The 22,031-nt window shown below is 36.7% G+C and overlaps 1 protein-coding gene across 5 annotated transcripts in view; it reads left to right on the top strand.

Annotated features, from left to right (window-relative positions):
• PDE4D (phosphodiesterase 4D) overlaps positions 1-22,031 on the top strand; it is a 1,562,006-nt gene that overhangs the window by 537,288 nt on the left and 1,002,687 nt on the right. For all 5 annotated transcript variants that reach the window (XM_025387155.1, XM_025387164.1, XM_025387158.1 and 2 more), the window contains one exon: positions 237-466. In XM_025387155.1, coding sequence (XP_025242940.1) covers positions 237-466 — 230 coding nt within the window. The remainder of the gene's footprint in view (positions 1-236; positions 467-22,031) is intronic.

The raw sequence follows: 22,031 nt of genomic DNA, 5'->3' as shown, positions 1-22,031 counted from the left end.
AGGTAACTGTCTTAACCAAGCCACACCTGGTAAACAAATTTACTATGTTAAATATAAATTTAGATTTTAGTGAATCAAATATCATTCACTTAATGTCACTGTTTTCCAGATAGCATTTTTTCATGTATAAATTTTACTTATACATTTTCTTTCCCAGGAAAGTATTAAGCATTATGTAAGGGATAAACACTGTGACTTTTGTTGATTATATGTACTTTCTTGAACTATTACTTCAGGCCTCTGAGGAAACACTACATTCCAGTAATGAAGAGGAAGACCCTTTCCACGGAATGGAACCCTATCTTGTCCGGAGACTTTCATGTCGCAATATTCAGCTTCCCCCTCTCGCCTTCAGACAGTTGGAACAAGCTGACTTGAAAAGTGAATCAGAGAACATTCAACGACCAACCAGCCTCCCCCTGAAGATTCTGCCACTGATTGCTATCACTTCTGCAGACTCCAGTGGGTGAGTGCCCTCAAGATGTCACTTCCCCATTTTATATTTTAGATGTGATTGTTATCTGTGGTCTTTTGAGTTTTTGTGGCTCATTGCTTGATTTGAGTGGGAGAACAGTGGGGTTTCTAGAGTAAAAAAAAAGGGATGAATTTCTCAGGTGACATATCTATATCTGCAGGAGGAGACATTTTAGTGAAATTGTTTTACAAAGAAGAGCTGAAAATGTATTGGTGAATGCTAATAAACATTTGCAAAAGGGCAGTTGTACTTGGAAAATTAATATTGGCCATATGTGACTTGATAGAAAAAATTTTAACAAACGAGAACTAATGGACAAATTACCGTGTAGTGATACATGTCTAGAAACAATAGGAAATGTTCACTGATGCAAAATGAATTTGGCATCAAGAATAGATTGTATTGTAATTAGAATCAAAAGAAATATGCAATGGTATTCATGAGTCTAAAAATTTTGCCTTTGACATTTCGAAGTATTGCTTACCAGAATGCCATTTCAGCTCCCAGTATAAGGTAAATTTATTTAGTATTAGTACTTACAGAGGAGTCAGCCACAGCCACATCTCCGTCATGTAACATTTTTATTTCCTACTTTGCAGGGTATGGTTTTTGTTTTTATTCTTTTTCGTATTGTTTATCAATGGGGTTTTACACTTTAAAGCAATGTCACTAGGTTAAAAATTGTGAAAGAAAGTAAGGATATTGGGCACATCCATTATTTGTTCTTGTGACCAGCTGCATTTTTAAGAAGCCTGGATAGAAAGGAAAGAGGATGAAGCCAGTGGGCCATGCATATATAGACTCTTGAACATTTGCTAAAACTACAAGAACAAAACAATTACTATGCTACAAATGTGATGCTCCCACATTGTCTGCCAAGTTAAAGGCATCTCTAGGGAAAATGCCTTTTTGGATCTTGTTAAAGTTAGGAAGGTTATGCTCAGAGGAAATTTGACTAGTAACTCAACTCAAAGATACTGAATTTAGCTGTTTTACTTGTTATTGACCAGTCTAAGGGAACTGTGTTAGGAAAAGGTATGAGGAAAATACTACTAGATAAATAATAAGACAACAAATATTCACTCTGAAGCAATGAAAAGAGGAAATATATTTTGTTTCTGTTGTTGTAATTGAGCTATGTGTTTAAAGAAGAATGCATGCACTTTGATCAAACTCATACTAAAGCAGATGGGAATTTTATAACAGCTTGACCAGAATATTTTTTGAAAAATGCTGTTCCCCTGAAACTATTTCTCCTTTCTTTGGAACTAACATTGCTGCTGTTCTGTCTGTGTAGAAAATTCACAGATATCAGGTGTATCCAGGGTTCCCAAGACTACCCTTGGGTTCAACGATTTGCTAGGAGAGCTCTCATAATTCAGAAAATAGTCATATTCATGGCTCTGATGTGTCACAGCAAAAGGATTCAATGCAGAATAAGCAAAGGGAAAGGTAGATGGGACAAAATCTGGAGGAAACCAAACGTAAGCTTCCAAGAGTCCTCAAGTGAAGTAAGACAAGATACACTTAATTCCTCTGGTAATGAGTTGAGACAATACATGTGAAATGTGTTCACCAGGGATGCCTTTACCAGGGAAGCCTATTAAAGACTCAGTACCTAGAGTTTTTACTGGAGGCCAGTCACTTAGGTACCCTCTGCCTAGGATATACAAAGTTCCAGATTTCCAGAAGGAAAGTGGATATTCAGCATAAACCACATTATTTGCACAGACAATTTAGGCAAATTGAGCCACTCTTACCATTTACAGAATGGTGGATAACTCCTGAAATTAAAGTCCACTAAAGACCCGTGTTTCAAGCAGACCTTTCTATATTTAATTGACACAGTCCTGATTAACTGTTTACTATACAGCAGGTTATCTTAGAATAGTTATCTTACTTTCTTCACACTTGTGGAAGATGAGATTATAATTAAAATTAAAATGTACCAATTTAAAGCCCTGATGTATTCAATTAGCTTTGGTATCTCAAAAATTTTGGTTGCAAACCATGATTTCTCATTTTGAGTTGGTGTTATCTCATGTGCCCTTAAAATAAAATGATGCAATATACCTAATATATCTCTAGGTAGTTGGACATTGTGTGTAATCTAAAATCTTGAGCTGGGTGCAGTGGCTCATGCCCATAATCCCAGCACTTTGGGAGGCTGAGGCAGGGATTTATTGAGCTCAGGAGTTTGAGACAAGCCTGGGCAACATGGCAAGACCCCATCTCTATCAAAAATACAAAAAAAATAGCTGGGTGTGGTGGCTTGTGCTTGTGGTCCCAACTACTCAGGAGGCTGATGCAGAAGGATCGCTTCAGCCTGGGAAGGCAGAGGTTGCAGTGAGTCAAGATCCTGCTACTGCACCCCAGCCTGGGTGGCAGAGGGAGAATGTATTGCTAAAAACAGTCTCCAAGTGCCAAGGAACTTCAGGGTTCAGAATTATCTGTATCACAGCATCTCTGTTGATTCAAATTTATTTCCGTCTTCATTAAAAGTCTAAGAATCAAGTACAATTGACCTTTGAACAATACAGGTTTGAACTGCACAGGTTCCCTTATATGAGGATTCTTTTCAACCAAACACAAATGGAAAATATAGTATTCTTGGGATGTGAAACTCATGTATACAGATGGACTGAATTTTCATATATGTGGGTTCCAGAGGGCAAATTGCAGGACTTGAGTATGCATGAATTTTGGTACATGTGATAGTCCTGAAACCAATCCCCTACATATACCAAGGAGTGACTATATAAGCAATATCATGCTTACTATTTACAAATTTATCCAATATTATGAAGAAAATAATTTTTCTTTTTGAGAGATGGAACAAGGGTTTCTTTTCAAAAGAAACAATAGACAATAATGGCCAATCAACAAGAACCAAACTGAGTACATATTAAAGGTATTGTTATTACATTTGGAAGCCAGAACAATTTGTGAATTGAATATTGAGGAAAGAAAAATCAGGAGTATAATTTTCTGGAATGTCGAAGCTTTGAAGGAGAAATAGAAGGTAAAGTTTGGGCTTTTATTCTGTAGCCATTTCAGTAAACTAGGAGCCCGATTCCTTCACAGCTGTCAGAAAGAACTAATGGGAAATTTACCCTATTTTAACTGAGTTGTCTCCAGCCCAGTTCCCCATTATTAAAAGTTAGTATGCCTTTAAGTCCAATTGTCAACCTGTGCTGAGACAAGACCTTAGCAATTGCAAATCTTTGATGGTAAAGGTGACTTTTCATGCCCTCCAGATTCATTTTCCTTTCTTTCTTAACATCATAGCCTTTTGATCTTTCTTCTGGTGTATCAGTATGCCAGATATTTGGTTTGTCAAGTGTCAGGCAGTGGGTCTAGAGACTTGTTCCACCACTTTAGAAAGCCACGGTATGGCCCTGAGAATCATTAGTTTCTGAAATAGAACTTTGGCCTGCAAAAATAAGTGTTGTAGATGACAGCTATTAGCTTCCTCATGAAGTACTTGGGTCAAGAGACTGAGTTCAAAAGAACTTTTAGTTACTCACACTTCCGTATTTCTACTTTGAGTTTTTTTCCCAAGCAATGCGAATGTGTTCAAATGTACAGTTTTTAACAATTTCTTTTGAGTGTGCCCAAACTGTTAGATTGTGTGTGTTGTGATTTAGCAAACTTTAGAAACCGTAAATGAACCCAAAACAGAATTATTAAGACCTGGGATGTCTATAACCCTGAATTCTTCTGCCAGTTAACTTTCCATACAGGGTAGACTCATTCAGGCTTCACCGTTGTTTACTGACCTTCCTCGAAGTAAGAGAGACAGCTCTTAGTGACTTGAAATGTTATGAACATGGCATAGAAGTAATTTGGAAAGTCAGTTTTTCATATTTTCTTCCTAAATAATTTTCTATCTGTTACCTTTTATAAAATCCTTTTATTAAGGTATAATTTATATGCATTGTACATCTTGAATTATTATGTATTTATACACTCACATAGTCACCATCCTATTTCTCAACTTATCACTAAAGGTTACTTTGCCTCCCCTTGGACCTCACATAAATGGAATTGTACCGTATGTACTTGTTGTGTCTGGCTTCTATTAGTCGAAATGTTCTTTTTAAAAAAAAAGAAAAAGAAAAGAAATGCATGTTTGTGTATATCTCAGCAGCTTGTTCTTTTTACTGCATAAATATACCATAATTTATTTATTTTTACTCTTACTAATGAACATTTAGGTTGTTTCTAGTTTGAGGGGATTATGAATGAAGCTGCTGTGTACACTTATACCAGTCTTTTTGTGAACATATGCACTCATTTCTTTTGGGTATATTCCCAGAAGTAGCATTTCTGAGTCATAAGGAGGCAAATATTTATTTTCTAAAGTGTTGTACTCTTTTGCCTTCCCACCAGCAATACGTACAAGGTACAGTTGTTCTATATTCTCACCAACACTTAGTATTTTCAGTCTTTTTCATTTTGGTCATTCTGGTGAATGTGTACTGGTATCTGACTGTGGTTTTAATTTACATTTCCCTGATGAGTAGGAATATCGCTTACTTTTTGATGTGTTTATTGAACATTTGGATATCTTCTTTGTCTTATGCTCATTCAGACATTTGTTCAGTTTTTCTTTTATTTATTGATTTCTGAGGGCTCTTTGTATATTCTAGACATGAGTCTTTTGTTAGACATGTGTATTATAAAGTGAATATTTTGTTCTAAACAGTGTCTTGAATTTTTACTTTCTCTTTACTTTGAATATGTTGGTAACCCTAAGGACCTATGAAATAATGATGGAAGTGTGGAGCAGGGAGAAGAAACTGTAAGGCAAGAAGTGGGCCCATCTTAATAAGGGGAAAACAAGAATGACATTTAACCTACAGAGCAATTTCACTTGGAGACAAGGATAGCTGGTCCCTTGAATATTGGATGGTGGCAAATAAAACATCCAAGCACTAAGAGAGCAGGCAGAGAAGAGTTGAGAATGAAGCAATAGCATGCTTATGGTGGCTGATAGCCGGGTAGTGAGTGGACAAGAGTTGGGGCTCTGGACATAGATGGTCTGAACTTGAGTCCTGCCTCCCACCTACTAGCTGTACCACCTTGTGAAGGTACTTAACCACTCCAAGTTCCTAATTTTACAAAAGCAAAAGTAGGAAAAATGGGAGCACCTACCTCATGGGTTTGTTCTAATGATATAATACTTATCCCCATTTTTCACATATTGTAAATACTTAATATATAACATCAAAAACTACTACTCCTATACTGGGAAAATACTAGAACAAATAATGTTTGTTGTTGTTAATGTTTGTTTACTTATTGGAATTGGCTTCAGAGATCCTCTACAAATAACTCTTGGGGTAGAGATGGATGTTCTAGCCGATTTGGGAGTCAACCAGAAATTGGCTCCTGTTTCAGAAAGTTACAGTTACTATGGACTTGTGACATTTGTGTTCAGAAGTCTGTATCTGGCATCTTCCCACAGACATGTCTTGCTTTCAAGTGCTGTTCAGTTATGTTTGGAACGAGAATGGTGGTTTCCCTACTTCTGCTTCACCTCTTCTACAACCTTGCTGACTTCTAAATAGTTTCCTGCTCAGAATCCTCAGAATTAGGATCTCCTTTCAGTCCTATCTTGGGCACTGGCTTACATTCCCCCATGTGGTCCATGTGCCCCTAGACAATCTAAGGAGAGTCTAGCTTGCCACACATGTGGAAATAATTCCCAGTGCACAGGTGGGAAGTTATGGAAACAAAGAAAGGGTGGGGGAGGTAGCAATAAAACTCTCTACTTATGTTTCATTGCTGCATCTGCTATAATAAAATGAGAGCCAAGAAGCAACTTATCGCCTTGTGACATGATGACACCCCTCTGGATAGATGTATATTCAGGGATATGGGTGGGTGGAGAATGTTACAAACACTTTCTCATCCCTAGTATCCTATTACCTCTCTGAAGAAGTACACTGTGTACCATCGTATCACTATGTCCTATAAAAAAAAGAAAATGAAAAGAATGTAAAAGAACACATGGTCACTTTTGGGGATAAATTTTACTACCCAACAGAGAGAGAAGAATTACTTTAGTCATACAAGGGTTCATTTTACAAGGATCTTCCAGAACTATTTCCTTGATTTGTGTGCTATTCACAGAGGGACTGGTCCCAGATGCCAGTTAGACATTGGATTCTTTGACTAACCACTCTTCATCTTGTGTTCTTGAGTACAAACAGTACGTTAGAGTGAACATTAAAAAAAGATTATTTTCAGCAATTTGTTACTGAATCAAAATCCAAACAGAAAATAAAAAAAGAAAAACAGAAGTCTGGATCAGACACATCTGATCTTTCAAATTTGGTCTTTTAAACTTAAGAAGGTATTAATGGGCATTTCATATTTTAAATATTTTGGATATAAGGGTTTATAAAGTTAAAGATTGTATTTCACAGTCTACCATGAAGCCTATACCTTCATATTTGATATGTGTTCAAGCTTCAACAGATTTATCTAAGTTCTGATTGAATGTTATATGGAAGATCTATAACTCGCTAGGCAAAGTTTCCCAAATTGAAAATAAAACACATAATTGTGATTGTGAAACATTCTCTAGAAATATAGTATTCTTGAACTAGATGAAATTTTAAAAGAAAATTGGGAAACAATACTTCCAATAATCTTGAAGATACATACTAAGCAGACAAAACTGGATTATTTTGGTTTTGATTGATTTAAATACAATTTATTATTGTGGTGTTTATCTAAACTTCTCGGGATACTCACAAAATGTCACAATCCTTTCATTTTAAAGCCTTGTTCTGATTTAACTATATCTGTCTTTGCTTTACAATTTGTAAATTTGTGATTATTTTTGTTTTGTTTTGTTTTTGAAAGGGAGTCTTGCTGTGTCACCCAGGCTGGAGTGCAGTGGCGCGATCTCGGCTCACTGCAACCTCCGCCACCTGGGCTCAAACGATTCTCCTGCCTCAGCCTCCCAAGTAGCTGGGACTACAGGCATGTCCCACCACACCAGGCTATTTTTGTTGCATTTTTAGTAGAGACGGGGTTTCTCCATGTTGGCCAGGCTGGTCTCGAACTCCTGGCCTTATGTAATCTGCCCGCCTCAGCCTCCCAAAGTGCTGGGACTACAGGCGTGAGCCATCATGCCTGGCCCCAAATTTGTGATTTTCAAGATTAAAATTAGAATCTAAGACTGATGGAGCACTTTAAAATATCTGGATAAAAATCATCGTATTTCCAGAATCAGGGCAATTCTTGAATCTAATCTAAAATAAGCAGTGAAAAACTGCTGACTTTTTTCTCACCTATCGTAGAATCTCTAAAAGGTTTATGCTATATCTGCCATGCCTTCAGTTTACAAAATAATAAGATCAAGATTAAACTCCAATGTCTTTTTCAGGCTATCACAGTACCTTTTCATTCTTGTAGTACTTTCTGGTGTCCTCATTAAGGATATGCTGAATGGACTGATACTATACCACAGTATTTTACTTTATATCTGTGTGTCAGTAAAGCAGCATGTATCAGGGGAAGATTTACCTTTGTATATCAAAGGCTTCTATTTCACCAGGCTCCCACATTCTTAAAAACACTGAAGAGGGTGGCAACTTTTGTGTTCACCAACATCAGAGGAACTGGTTCCTATTTTCAAAACTTTCTTGTGCCAATGTGACTTGTTTTAGTAACATAGATTGGCTGGGGAATCCCATATTTTTTAAAGCGAACCCAGGGAAGCATTTATTTTACCGTGAAAAGTGCTAGGGAACAATACTATATTAAGCACAAGGCAGAACTCAACAAAGCCCTTTCCTTTGATTGTTTCCATCACTGAATAATAATGGTTCCATTCCACAGATAGTTTCTTTGCTACAACACTGCTCTGCCTGACCCTCCTTACATAATGCAGAATTGTGAATCACTGAAGTGTTTAAGGAGAGCTTATAATTCTTTAAAAGCATTTTCATTCTGTTTTACAGTATTTGTGTTTATGGAAAAAAGTAGGTAAAAACATTCTGACCAAATTATATTTGTTTAATTATTATGTACTGCATAATGTATAATACTGATTCAAACTTAATATGACCAGAGTGCATCGCTTGGAGAAATCCAAAACAAAAAATATATTTTCAGTTGAAATTCATTAAAGAATGAAGTAATCAAACTGTTTTTCTGTATAAATGAGAACTGCAAAATGACAAAAGGTTTCTTAAAAAAACTGTATATAGAAAACAAACTATAGAAAAAATATATCACTTCTTGGGTTAAACACACATGCCCCCCACCAAAAAGAAAAAAAAAATTCTAGCTACTTAGAATTCTTTCTAGAACTGAGAATTTAAATATTATTTATCATCCCATTTCTCTCATTCATTTAGAATCTGCCCTCCAGTTGAAAGGAAGTAGATGGAGCCAGGCATTTTTAGATTATTTCAAATCTGAGGAATTGAACAAAAATAAATGCTATTTGGTCATGTTGTTTGAAGTCATCTATGCAACATCTCTGGATGATGAATTAACTTTATTTAATAGGTTAGCATTATTTACACTGAAGTTTGTGGCTCTGAGCTTCGTTAAGGTGAGACCTTTGTCCACATTCCCAGAAGGGCTTTTTCTCACGGGGTTCTGAATTTTTACCGTGATGTAATTCCTAAACAATTGTGATTAGTGCTAAATGTTATCATAAACACACATACACACACACACACACACACATATCCCTTGCTGTGTGAAAGCTATATGTAGAAATTTAAAACTTTAGAGTGCTTAAACTTTTTAAATATGTAATTTATAATATATAAATAATATTTACGATATAAAGTTTATAATACATAAATACTGTACTTCTTTACCATTCACTTTCTAGAACTTTCCCAGCTTTTGATCACATATTTCAAAGGTGGTGTCCCTCTTTACTCCTCTACTAACTGTTCTGTGTTTCAGTTAACATGTGATTTTGGCTTTCTTATTTCTCCAACATTATTTAATTCAGACTAACTTTATTTATTGAAGGTATATACCAGACATACCTCGGAGATATTGTGGGTTCAGATCCAGGCCCCTGTAATAAAGCAAATATCACAATAAGGCAAGTCACACATACTTTTTGGCTTTCCAGTGCATATAAAAGTTATGTTTACACTATATTGTAGTGTGCAATAGCATTGTCTCTAAGAAAACAATGTATATACCTTAAGTAAGAAATACTTTGTTGCTAAAAAAAAATATGCTAACCACCATCTGAGCCTTCAGCAAGTCAGAAACATTTTGCTGGTGGAGAGTCTTGCCTTAATGTTCATGACTGCTGACTGATCAAGGTGGTGGATGCTGAAGATTGGGGTGGCTGTGACAATTTCTTAGAATAACACAACAATGAAAATTGTCACAACCATTGATTCTTCCTTTCATCAATGATTTCTCTGTAGCATGCAGTGCTGTCTGATAGCATTTTACCCACAGTAGAACTTCTTTCAAAATTGGAGTCAATCCTCTTAAACCCTGCTACTAGTTTGTCTACTAAGTTTATATAATATTTTAAATCCTTTGTTGCCATTTCAACAATGTTCACAGAATCTTTACCAGAAGTAGATTCTGTCTCAAGAAACCACTTTCTTTGCTTCATCCATAAGAAACAACTCCTCATTCATTCAAGTTTTATCATAAGATTGCAGTAATTTCTTTATATCTTCAGGTTCCATTTCTAATTCTAGTTTTCTTGCAATTTCCACCACATCTGCAGTTACTTTCTCCTCTTGAACTCCTTAGAGTCATCCATGAGGGTTGCAATCAATGTCTTCCAAACTGTTGTTAATGTTGATATTTTGACCTATGCCTATGGATCACAAATATTCTTAATGGCATCTAGAATGGTGAATCCTGTGCAGGAGGTTTTCAATTTACTTTGCCCTGATCCATCAGAGAAATAAGTATCTGACGTAGCTATAGCCTTATGAAATTTGTTTCTTAAATAATAAGACTTAAAAGTTTAAATTAGTCCTTGATACATGGACTTCAGAATGAATGTTGTGGTAGCAGCATGATAACATTAACCTCCTTGTACGTCTCCAGCAAAGCTCTTGAGTGACTAGGTGCATTGTCAATGAGCAGTCATATTTTGAAAGGAATCTTTTTTCTGAGCAATATGTCTCAACAGTGTGCTTAAATATTTAGTAAACCATGCTATAAACAGGTATACTGTCATCCAGTCCTTACTTTTTATTTATAAAGCACAGAGAGAGTAGAGTTAGCACAATTCTCAAGGGCCCTAGAATTATTGGAATATTAAATGAACATTGACTTCAACTTAAAGTTACCAGGTGCATTAGCTTCTACCAGGATAGTCAGATTTTCCTTTGAAACTTTGAAGCCAGGCATTGACTTTTCCTCTCTAGCTACGAAAGTTGTAGATGGTATCTTCTCCCAGTAGAAGGCTATTTTGTCTCCACTGAAAATCTGTTGTTTAGCGTAGCTGCCTTCATCAATTATCTTAACTAGACCTTCTGTATAAATTGACACAGTTTATACATCAGCACTTGCTGCTTCACTTCACACTCTTTTTTTTCCAGCTGTTATTTTAGGTTCAGAGGGAATATGCAGTTTTGTTAAATAGGTAATTTGTGCACCCTGTACTTTTATGTATTGGAGATGGTTTCTTTCCTTTAAACATCATGAACCACCCTCTGCTGGCATCCAACTTTTCTTCTGCAGTCCTTACCTCTCTCAGACTTCATTGAATTAAAGAGAGTTATGGCCTTGCTTGGGATTAGGCTTTGGCTTAAGGGAATGTTGCAGCTGGTTTCATCTTCTATCCAGACCACTAAAACTTTCTGCAGATTATCAATAAGGCTGTTTGGCTTTCTTGTCATTTCTGTGTTCACTGGAGTAGTACTTTTAATTTCCTTCAAAAGCTTTTTCTTTGCATTCACAACTTGGCTAACTGGTGCGAAAGACCTGGCTTTAAGCCTATCTTGGCTTTTGACATGTTTTCCTCACTAAGCCTTATTATGTCTAGCTTTTGACTTAATGCGAGAGACCTGTAACTCTTCCTTTCACTTGAACACTTACAGGCCATTGTAAGGTTATTAATTGGTCTAATTTCAATATTATTATGTGTCAGGGAATAGGAAGATCTGAGGAAAAGGGAGAAATTGGGGAATGGCCAGTTGGTGAAGCAGTGAGAATACATGCAACATTAATCCATTAAGTTTACTGTCTTACATGGGCATGGTTTGTGGCATCCCAAAAATTACAATAGTAACATCCAAGACGACTCATCACAGATCACCATGACAGATATAATAATAATGAAAAAGTTCAAAATATTGTGAGGATACCAAAATATGACTTAGAAACACAAAGTGAGTACATGTTGTTGGAAAAAATGGTGCCAATAGACTTGCTTGATGCAGAGTTGCCACCATATTCAATTTTTAAAAACACAATATTGTGAAGTGTAATAAAGCAATGTGTTAGTCTGTTTTGCATGGCTATAAAGGAATACCTGTGACTGGCTAATTTACAAAGGAAAGAGATTTATTTGGCTCATGGTTTAGCAGGGTGTCTGGGCATGGCACCATCATCTGCTTGGCTTTTGGTGAGGCTTCAGGAAGCTTTTATTCATGGCAGAAGGTGAAGGGGGAGAAGCTGTGTCACATGACAAGAGAGGGAGTAAGAGAGGAGGGCAGGTGCGACATTCTTTTAAACAATCAGATCTCACAGTAACTCATGACCACAGGGAGGGCACCAAGCCATTCATGAGGGCTCTGCCCCCATGACTCAAGCATCTCCCACTAGGCCCACCACCAACATTGGGAATCAAATCTCAATATTAGATTTAGAGGGTATAAATACCCAAACCATATCAAGCAAAGCACAATAAAACAAGTATGCCTGTATTTATATACATATTATAAAACAGAATTAAAAACAATAAAATCATACATGCAAGGGATCCTGGTAAATATACTTATCCCCTCAATCATGCATTAGTCATGTATTAATGTATTCACTTTATATTCATCCAACAAATAGTGAGAATCTGATATTTGCTGTATACTGAAATATGCACTGATGACCCAAGGCTCAACAAGACAAAACACAGCCTTTTCTTTCACAGAGGATTGAATCAAGTAGGGCACGTACAAGAAAGTAGACCACTATAATCTTGTTTGTTTTATATAATGTACAAATATGACTGCAGACAAATGGAGAAATATGAAATCTCACTGGGGAGAAAACTCACCTTGGCTTGTCAGGAACTGACACCTAACCTGAGACCAAAGGAAGATGGTACCAGGAAGACAGAACAGCAGGTCAAAGTCCAGGGACGAGATTAAAGTAGAGTGTCTGCACTTAGATAAATAAAAACTGCTAAAACATGGCTAGACCAGAATGCTAATTGAAGGTACAGTTGATAAAACTTACCATTAACTTTTCATGTAACCAATATGTGAGATTTTGTAATATTTTCCAGTAGTGCTAAGCAGCTATGATATAAGCGCTGAAAAGGCAAACAGTTGGACTAATCTAAAATTGGAAAGCAGGTGTAATATAAGAAAAATAAGGCAAGGGATTTGAAGGTATTTGAAAAAGAGTGAAAGAAATGATGAATTGTGGCAACTTAGCTGGTTATGGAAATGACTGAATATAAGAAGATACCGATATAGAAAGTGTTCACGGTCTCTAGAAATCTCTATGATATCAAACAGGTGAAATTAGAATAACTGAGCAAACAAAAGATAGATCATATCTAGAGGATAAAATGAACTTTAAGATGTAAGTGCTAGAGGTAATTTAAGGTATGTTCAAGACGTAGAAGGTTGCCAGGGAAGAGGGTGACTGCTGTGGAAAAGATGTAGCTGAGGAATTGAGAGATTGGGGCATAAGGTGATGCCTCCACATCAACATCAAAGTCACCCAGGACTGCAGCAGGATTCAAGCTGTCAAGATGATTAAAAAGGTGGGCAGTTTTCAATGAATGAGAAACTAACCAAAGAGACTGGCAGAAATCAGAGATGAGGAAGTAGAGTTGATTGGCATAGATGTCAAATGAGAAGTTTTTACAAGAAGGTGGAGGAGTAAGTAAATGTGAGTAACCAGGAGAGCACCCATTTCATCTTGGGACCCAGAGAGGGCATTGAGAACCAGAGTACCCTACCCTGAATCCACCACAGGGAAGTGGCATCTTTAGTGAAGAGCCAAATTTGAGGGAAGTTGGGATCTGGGGTGACTTTTTGCTGGCAAGGCTGAGGATGAAGTGAAGTCTGTTTGCCATAGAATAAGGGCTCCAGAGAAACTGACTGAATAATATGGAAAGAATGAGAGTGGAAGGATAGACAGGGAAGAGAAATCACAGTGCAACATGGGGATAAGAAGTTGAAAGAACACAGGGAGAGGAAGAAGCTCTGTATCAGGTGGTTGTCTGACATATGATTATGAAACAGCACTCCAAAATATTTTCAATAATTGGTCCACCTGTCCTCTGACTGACAGGTGTTAAACCAGGGAACAGGAAGTTGAGCATTGAGCATAGCTAGTAGGTCTTTTGGAAAGACCGTAGGGGTTGTCCTAGTCCCAGTAATGGTGTCCTTGTGTTCCTAGTACCTTTCAGCATCTGTTGGAGAATAGCAGCTTCTGGTGTTTCGGGACTTCTGCATCTTCCAGATTACTCAGCTGTTTCCCAGATTTATTACAGGTTGTGGAGTATGGAGAAGGATCTGATTTTTTAAAAAATATGCATTATCATTTTCAAAGTATTAGTTTATTTTAAACAATTTGTATATCTAATATTTTGCCAGCAGTAATAACATCTTAGGTAATTTGAATTAGCATTTGAGTTTGCTTTTGAGAATTTTAGTCCTTAGAAATAGTAATTGAATTAAACAGTATTGCTTTCCTATATATTCTTAAATACTATTTCTGGCATTCAAGCATTATTCCAGTTCATCATGCTGCAAATTTTAGCAATAAAATAAAGAATAAAATTGAATTCAGTGTGGAAAAATTGTACTTGTAGAAAACATTCTTTTGTAAATGGGGTTTCTGTTGTGACTTTAGTGAAACAACAGAAAGGCACGTGCATATAGTTTTGCCCTTAGCTTGGCTGTAACATATTATTTGCAACTTTAACTCATAGCAACCTATGATCATGCTACTTTTATTTAAGGCTATTTGATAGAGTTGTATGATTGAGACCTGGAACCAAGAACCTTGATATAATACATATGTGCACACAATTTCTTTATTCTCTTCTCTTTGGTGACCTTGTCTGGGTCATTTTGTTTGTTTGTTTGTTTAATTTACACCGTTTGAAACAGTATCTATGACTAGGATTTGGCAACTGTAGAGTATATCGTATGCACACAGTGCCTTAGCACAGGGTCTTAATTATACTCAATGGAGGAGACCCAAGCAGAGAAGCCTTCATTTGTCTTAAGAAGAAATGTCAAGGTTAATTGATTTTCAGAGGATTAACTGCAACAAATAACCAGTACTCACATCTTCTTATTTTGACTTATAAATTCTGGTATGTTCTGTTCAATCCACTGAAAAAACTAAGAAGAGAGTGTTTCTATAAAACTTCTCTATATGTCAAAGCATCCTTTGCAGTTGGCAAAACAGTGAATGAATGATAGTGAAAATGTATATTTATGGATTGTGATATAGTCATTAAGATGATTATTATGATAAGTATATGGTAACATGGAAGTATTTAGAATGTTTTGAAGAGAAAAGCAAAATACACAAGTATATCCAGGTTAAAGTTAATACACTGCAAAATATATGCCTGCATGTGGCTGAGAACTGGAAAACAATGTGAAAATAATTTGAATTTCTGGATTTACAAAATTGTGGTTATTTCTCTCACATTGGTTTCTATTAACAAAAATAAATGTTTATCCAATCAATAAAATTACATTAAAGTTTACTATTTATTTATAATTTCATTCATCCAAATTCATCTATTGAGTCTTAGTCAGACACAGTTTGAGGTACTGGGAATATTTTACACATAAATTTTAAAAATTCATGAACTTTTGTTTCTCACAGGCAATCCAATAGGAAGTTTTGGCAAGTATGGTGGGAGGTGGGGATACTTGGGCCTTTCAGAATCTCCAGATCACTTTGTATAACCATTCCTCTATTGGCAACCGACTCCCCAAAAGAGATCACCGGCAGAACCAAGTGAAACTAAGTATTCGTCTCAGTGAAATAAGAGAGGATATCACCTTTAAACTTAGTAGTATTTCGGAAAGGGGACGTAAAGGGAAGATATTTGTAGAGTTTTATAGCCAGGTCTGGGAGCCTAATCTTGCTAGGTGGAAAAATAGTTGGCATTAGGTAGAATTTAGAGCCTAGCAGTTTTGGATTAGTGGCGTCTCTAAGAGCAGTGAGGTTCTCAAAGTGAGCCTTGATAAGTGAACTGTTACTCTTACTGAATAAGCTGGATCAGGCCATGTACAGCCTTTTTTTCTAAAAGCAAACATTTCCTGGAGCAAGTACGTAAGTTAGTTTTGCTTGGTCTCCGTGTGCTCAGCATTAAAGCAGGCACTTAAACTTTGACCCCAAATTATTTAGCACTGGGACAGAAAAGTATTTTGGTTTCAGTTCTTATCTTCTTTGTGAGCGACCATAGTTTTGATCAATTCATTTGGCCAACAAGGCTGATCCTTTGTCCCTTATTTTATTTTATGTTTTAGATTTATATTATTGTCACCCATGTTGTTTGGAAATTTAGGAAACACAGTCCTTGGGATAGTTGGGGGGATGAGAAGTCAAGAGAGGTGAGGTCTTAGGGTAGATGACTGGGTAGATACTGGGCTACTCAGTATCTAATCCTCTTCTTTTTTTATCTCTACTCAGAATAGGTGAGAGAGAGGACCTAGCCTTCCACTACAGGAGCAGGAATATGCATTCCCTCTGCATGCCCCTCTGGCAGACAGAGGGAGGGTCTATAACCTCAATGTAGTCAATCTGATGTTCCTACCCAGGACTTTGAATCTTGAGGGGATGGCTCAGACCTACAGTCTCACATGTGCCACTATCGAGTGGAAGGGCCATTGGCATGGCAGTTGTAGCTGCTGACAGTGTGATGAAGAGCAGTGTGTGCCCAGCAGGTGAGGAACAGGGTCCCAGGCAGACTGATCCAGCCTCCAAGTTGCTTATTATCTTCACTGGATTCTGCTCAAGTCTACTTCTTCAAGCTCCCTGTTTATTCTGAGTTCTATCCTATATTCTTTTGATGGATTCCTTTTCTTGCTTATGTCAATCCATCATTTCTATTGTTTGCAACTCAGAACTCTGACAAGTACACAACCTTTGATCACTCTAGACCTAAAGTACAGAAAGTGCCCTGACTTTTCTAGAAGTTTAGGTGTAAAATTAGTAGTAAAGTTAGTATGGAAAAACCAAAGGGGAAGATTGAATTTTATTTTAATGCAGTCTTTTTTTACATACAAAGATAACAAAAGGAGGGTAGTGAAGAGAGGAGTCTCTTGAGATGTCCGTGGCAAAGTTTTTAAAGCTCTCAATAAGGAGACAAGGACTGGGCTTCATTGTAATTACTCCCTTTTCACTGTTGAAGCTGGTAGGTTTACAATGGACTCCTAATGAGAATGGTTTGAACTGCAATTAATTAAGTGCATGACATTATAAACTGTATGTCTCTTCCCTCTGGAGAATATTCTTCCTATATAAGTGCTATTTTGTTTTAATTTCTCTCTCTCTCTCTTCCTCTCTGTTTCCCTCTCTTTGTCTCTCTTTGTTAAAAAAGGTGTCCCTGAAGGAAAATTAACTCTGCTGTTAGTCCACTGAGAAAGCTTCTCTTTGAATACTGGAGTATATATTTGTCTAACTCTCCCTCACACCTAGTGCTAAATTTATCAGCGCATTCCTGATACAAACATTTTGAAGACAATCGTGAGGAAAAAGATGAAAAAAGTTGCATTTAACTTTTGTCAGAGGTGTCCTTGTTCCCCAGAAGTTACTCTCTTTGTTATAGTGTGCATGCACTGACAGGAGTGTGCATACATGTGTGTGAAGTACTTGAGAAGTATATTTGTCCGTTCTCACACTGCTGTAAAGAATTGCCCTAGACTGGGTAATTTACAAAAGATAGAGGTTTAATAGACTCACAGTTCAGCATGGCTGGGGAGGCATCAGTAAACTTACAATCATGGCAGAAGGGGAAGCAAACACTTCCTTCTTCACATGGTGGCAGCAAGGAGAAGTGCAGAGCAAAGTGGGGAAAAGCCTCTATAAAACCATCAGCTCTCATGAGAACTCACTGTCATGAGAACAGCATGGAGGTCACTTACCCCATGGTTCAGTTACCTTCCACCAGGTCCCTCCTGTGACACATGGGGATTATGAGAACTACAATTCAAGATTAGATATGGGTGGGGACACAGTCAAACCATGTCAAGAAGTATTTCAGAGACAGATCATTCCCCAAAACTTATCATCAGGGTCAAGACCTGGCAAGTGAGACATTAGCAGGTGAGCACAACATTCTCAGAAACCCTTGAGAGTACTCCTTTCCCTCCAGGCATCTCCTTTCAACCTTAATATATTCTATTTTAATTATATTCACAGCTTTTAACCTCAATTATAATTCCATGCTTCCAAATTTGTTTTCTTCTCCCATCTTTCCTCCTAATAAAATATCTATTTTTCAGATAGTCTTCCTTAGTAAAATAGAAAGGATCTACAAAGGCCATTCTCTGTGAGATGTGAATCATTTCAAATAACTTAATGCCTTGTTCTAATGTGAATGGTGGACTTGTGAAGAGAAATGGGTAGATATTTGAATTTCTAAATGCCTTAGAATATTAGTTGCACATACAGTAATATTTCTTGTAGCTTAGAAGAAATTGGTTGGCTTAACAGAAAATGCAATTGTAAACAGGTTCTGGCATCAGTAATAGAAATGTTAAAGAAACTACATATTATATCAAGATGCTTCTCTTTTTTGGGGGGGTAGGTGCTTTTTCTTCCCTTGATGAACACAGTACTCTTTCTTCTTTGTCTTTTATCTTCCATCTCAAATTGTCAATAATAAATTTGAAGAATGGAGAATAATACACTCTCATGTGCCAGACCTTATGCTAAGCACTGCATATGTTACATTGTGTTTCATACTCAGGATGATCCTAAGGTAGGTACCATTATTATCTTATTTTGCATATAAGAAAACAGAAGCCTGGAGAAGTTAAACAATTTCCTCAGTATCAGAAAGAACCAAGATCAAATATCTAGGTTAAGGTATTTGATCTTAACCTAGATAAGCCAGAATATCAAATCTAGATTTCACTATTAATTTGTATTCTATCCAAATTTCTAAAACTGCTAATGATGGAAGAGGTCTGTTGTATGGTTCTAGTTTTTTTTAAAATTTCAACTTTTAGATATAGGGGTATTTGTACAGATTTGTTACATGGGAATATTGCATGATGCTTAGGTTTGGTATATCCCATTACCCTGATAGTGAGCATAGTACAAGATAGGTAATTTTTTAACGCATCCCACCCTCTCTCTACCCTCCAGTAGTCCACTGGGTCTATTGTTTCCATATTTATACATATGCCCACGTGTGCTGAATGCTTAGCTCTTACTTATGAAAATGTGCAATATTTGGTTTTCCATTCCTGTGTTAATTTACTTAAGAATATGGCTCCAAGCTCCATTCATGTTGCTGCAAAAGACATGATTTTATTCTTTTTGGGGGTTGCATAGTATTCTATAGTATATATGTGCCACATTTTCTTTATCCAATCTACCATTGATGGACACCTGGGTTGATTCCACATCTTTGCTATTGTGAATAGTGATAAGCATATGAGTGCATGTGTCTTTTTAGTAGAATTATTTATTTTTGTGGGAGTATATACCTGGTAATGAGATTGCTGGGTCAAATGTTAACTCTGTTTTAAGTTCTTTGAGAAATCTCCAGACTGCTTTCCAAAATGACTGGACTAATTTACATTCCCACCAATGGTGTATAAGCATTCCCTTTTCAGCCTCACCACTATCTGTCATTTTTTGACTTTTTTATAATAGCCATTCTGACTGGTGTGAGATGGTATCTTACTGTGGTTTTGATATGCATTTCTCTGATGATTAGTGATATAAGCATTTTTCATGTGTTTGTTGGCCACTTGTATGTCTTCTGTTCATGCCCTTTGCCCACTTTTTAATGGGATTATTTGTTTTTTGGCTTATTAAGTTCTCCACAGATAGTGAAAATTAGGCCATTGTCATATGCATAGTTTGCAAATATATTCTTCCATTTTGTAGGTTTCCTGTTTACTCTGTTGATGGTTTCTTTGCTGTGCAGAAGCTATCTAGTTGGCCATCTTGGCATCTAATCTTTAATTTTCTTTCTAAAATATTTGAACATTTTGTGATTTCTGACTGAAGTTACTTCCCTCTTTCTAAAGAAGGCCCTGCTGACATAAATAATTATCTGAGAGTGACATAAGCTGACTGTGATTACGCCAAAGTAACCCTTATGTGTGGTATGAAAAGAAAATGAAGGTGATTATGATTCCTGGGGCATTTGAGATTCTGATAAAACTCCAGGTCAACTATCCACAGAAATTCCCTATACCTGTAGTTTAATTTACCAATTAGGGTATTACATATTTGGGGCTAAATTGTCTCTGATTTGTTGGTCTGGAAGAAATAATGTACTTTTAACAACTATAAAAGATCTCTGCTAGGAATATCTTAAATACAGTGAAAGTCTGCCTTGACAGTGGACAGTAAGTTAGATTTCATTGTTATAAATTAGCACCATTAACTAAAACCCTTGTCCATTCAAAATAATATGTATTGTCACATAACACTAAGCTCTGTTATTAAACTGTCACAGATTATTGCTTTAACAGTTTGAAAATGATTATTTTTAGAAAATTGACTTTGTACAATGCCATATGAGAGTCTGTTAATTGATGAGAAAACCAAAAATCAGATGACATTTGCAAAAATAAAATTGGTATCAGTTGAAACATCTGTACTATTTATCTTATTTAAAGAACATTTGTCATCTGGAAAATGACTGACTACTTCAATTAGCCTCATATCACAACCACAAAATAAAGTTGTCTATGGGTGGCTTCTTATTTGCATTTAAATTATTATGTTGCAGCATTTTGTAAGCACAAGCAAACAGAAGATTGCTTTGAATGACAGAGGCTTATACACCTGAGAGAGAAATATGTCATCTACAAAATGTAAAAATATAGGTTTTTGTAAATGCCTCTGAAAGGATTATAAGGATCTACAATTTTCCCTCCCTCCTAGAGTTCATCTTTCTAATAATGCTCTAGAAGAAGAAAAGTTCTAATATATTTTCCTTGGAGGGGTCATGAGACAATAAAGCATATTAGGATTTGAAGTATATTGGAGATAAAACTCATATGATATCCTCAAGTAAGGAGTTGTTCTTTTACTGTTCTTTAATCTTTACTGTTGGCTCTAATTGCCTTTGTAAACTAACTTTATGTTGTAAAATAGTAGTGAACCAGAGAATGAGTTGAGAGGTGGAGGTAACAGATGAGATCCTCACTTGTGAGGGCTCCAAGGGCCTGTGAGACAATGGAAAGGGCTGACCTAGCTACCTGGATGGGAACAATGCTGTTGTCATTTTCATGTGCCCCTGTTTAAAAGATGAGTTAACATCCATAAAACAACTTAGACTAAAGGTTGTACACTACAGCCTGTGGGCCAAATGATGCCTGCCACCTGTTTTATAAATGAAGGTTTCTTGGAACTTGCACTACTACTGCAGAGTAGAGTAGTGGAGATGGAGCCCATTTGGCCTACAGAGTCAACAATGTTTAATATTTGGTGCTTTACAGAAAAACTTTGCCAAGCCTTGATTTAGACTTAGTAACTTTAGTAAGAAGTTACTGACTGCACAAATTACCAGGATATTTAAGCTTGTAAAGTATTAAAATACCATAACTATCTGCTTCTCATGGCAGGGAGGGGGCCAAGGAGAGGTGAAGTGGTTACAATGCTCGTGCATTCATTCCTTCATTCAGCAGAGTGATTGTGTGCCCTCTCTGAAACAGGGATAATGCCAGGTACTCAAGATACAGCAGTGACCAAAAACAGGCATAGTGCCTGCTTTCATGGAGATAGGCATTGGAGTCAAATAGTGTATAATGTTGACAAATATCCCTGCTCTCATGGATCGAGAGGTTAGAGTTTTAGAGTAACCGTGGAAGATCTCACTGAGAATGTAACTTTGAATAAAGGATTGCAAGACTTGAAGAAGCTAACCATGCTGCTAGAGTTTCTCTCAGAGGAAAGGGGAGTGATGAGATATAGCTGAAGGACAATGTGAGCCAAGATTGTTTTTTGTAAGTTGAGGAATTAACAGCATGGTTGTATGCTGAGGGGGACAATTAAGTGGAGAGGAAAAAATTGATGTTGCAGGAAATTCCTGGGATAATGTCTTTGAGCAGATAAAAGGGGATTGATCCAGTGTAAACAGAAGGGGCTAGTCTTGGTTTTAGATCCAGGACAGTTTATCTGTAGTAATATAAGAGAA

Source organism: Theropithecus gelada, chromosome 6 (assembly GCF_003255815.1).
Source record: "Theropithecus gelada isolate Dixy chromosome 6, Tgel_1.0, whole genome shotgun sequence".
In the NCBI taxonomy this organism is placed as follows: Eukaryota; Metazoa; Chordata; class Mammalia; order Primates; family Cercopithecidae; genus Theropithecus; species Theropithecus gelada.
This window is presented reverse-complemented; position numbering and strand designations above follow the sequence as displayed.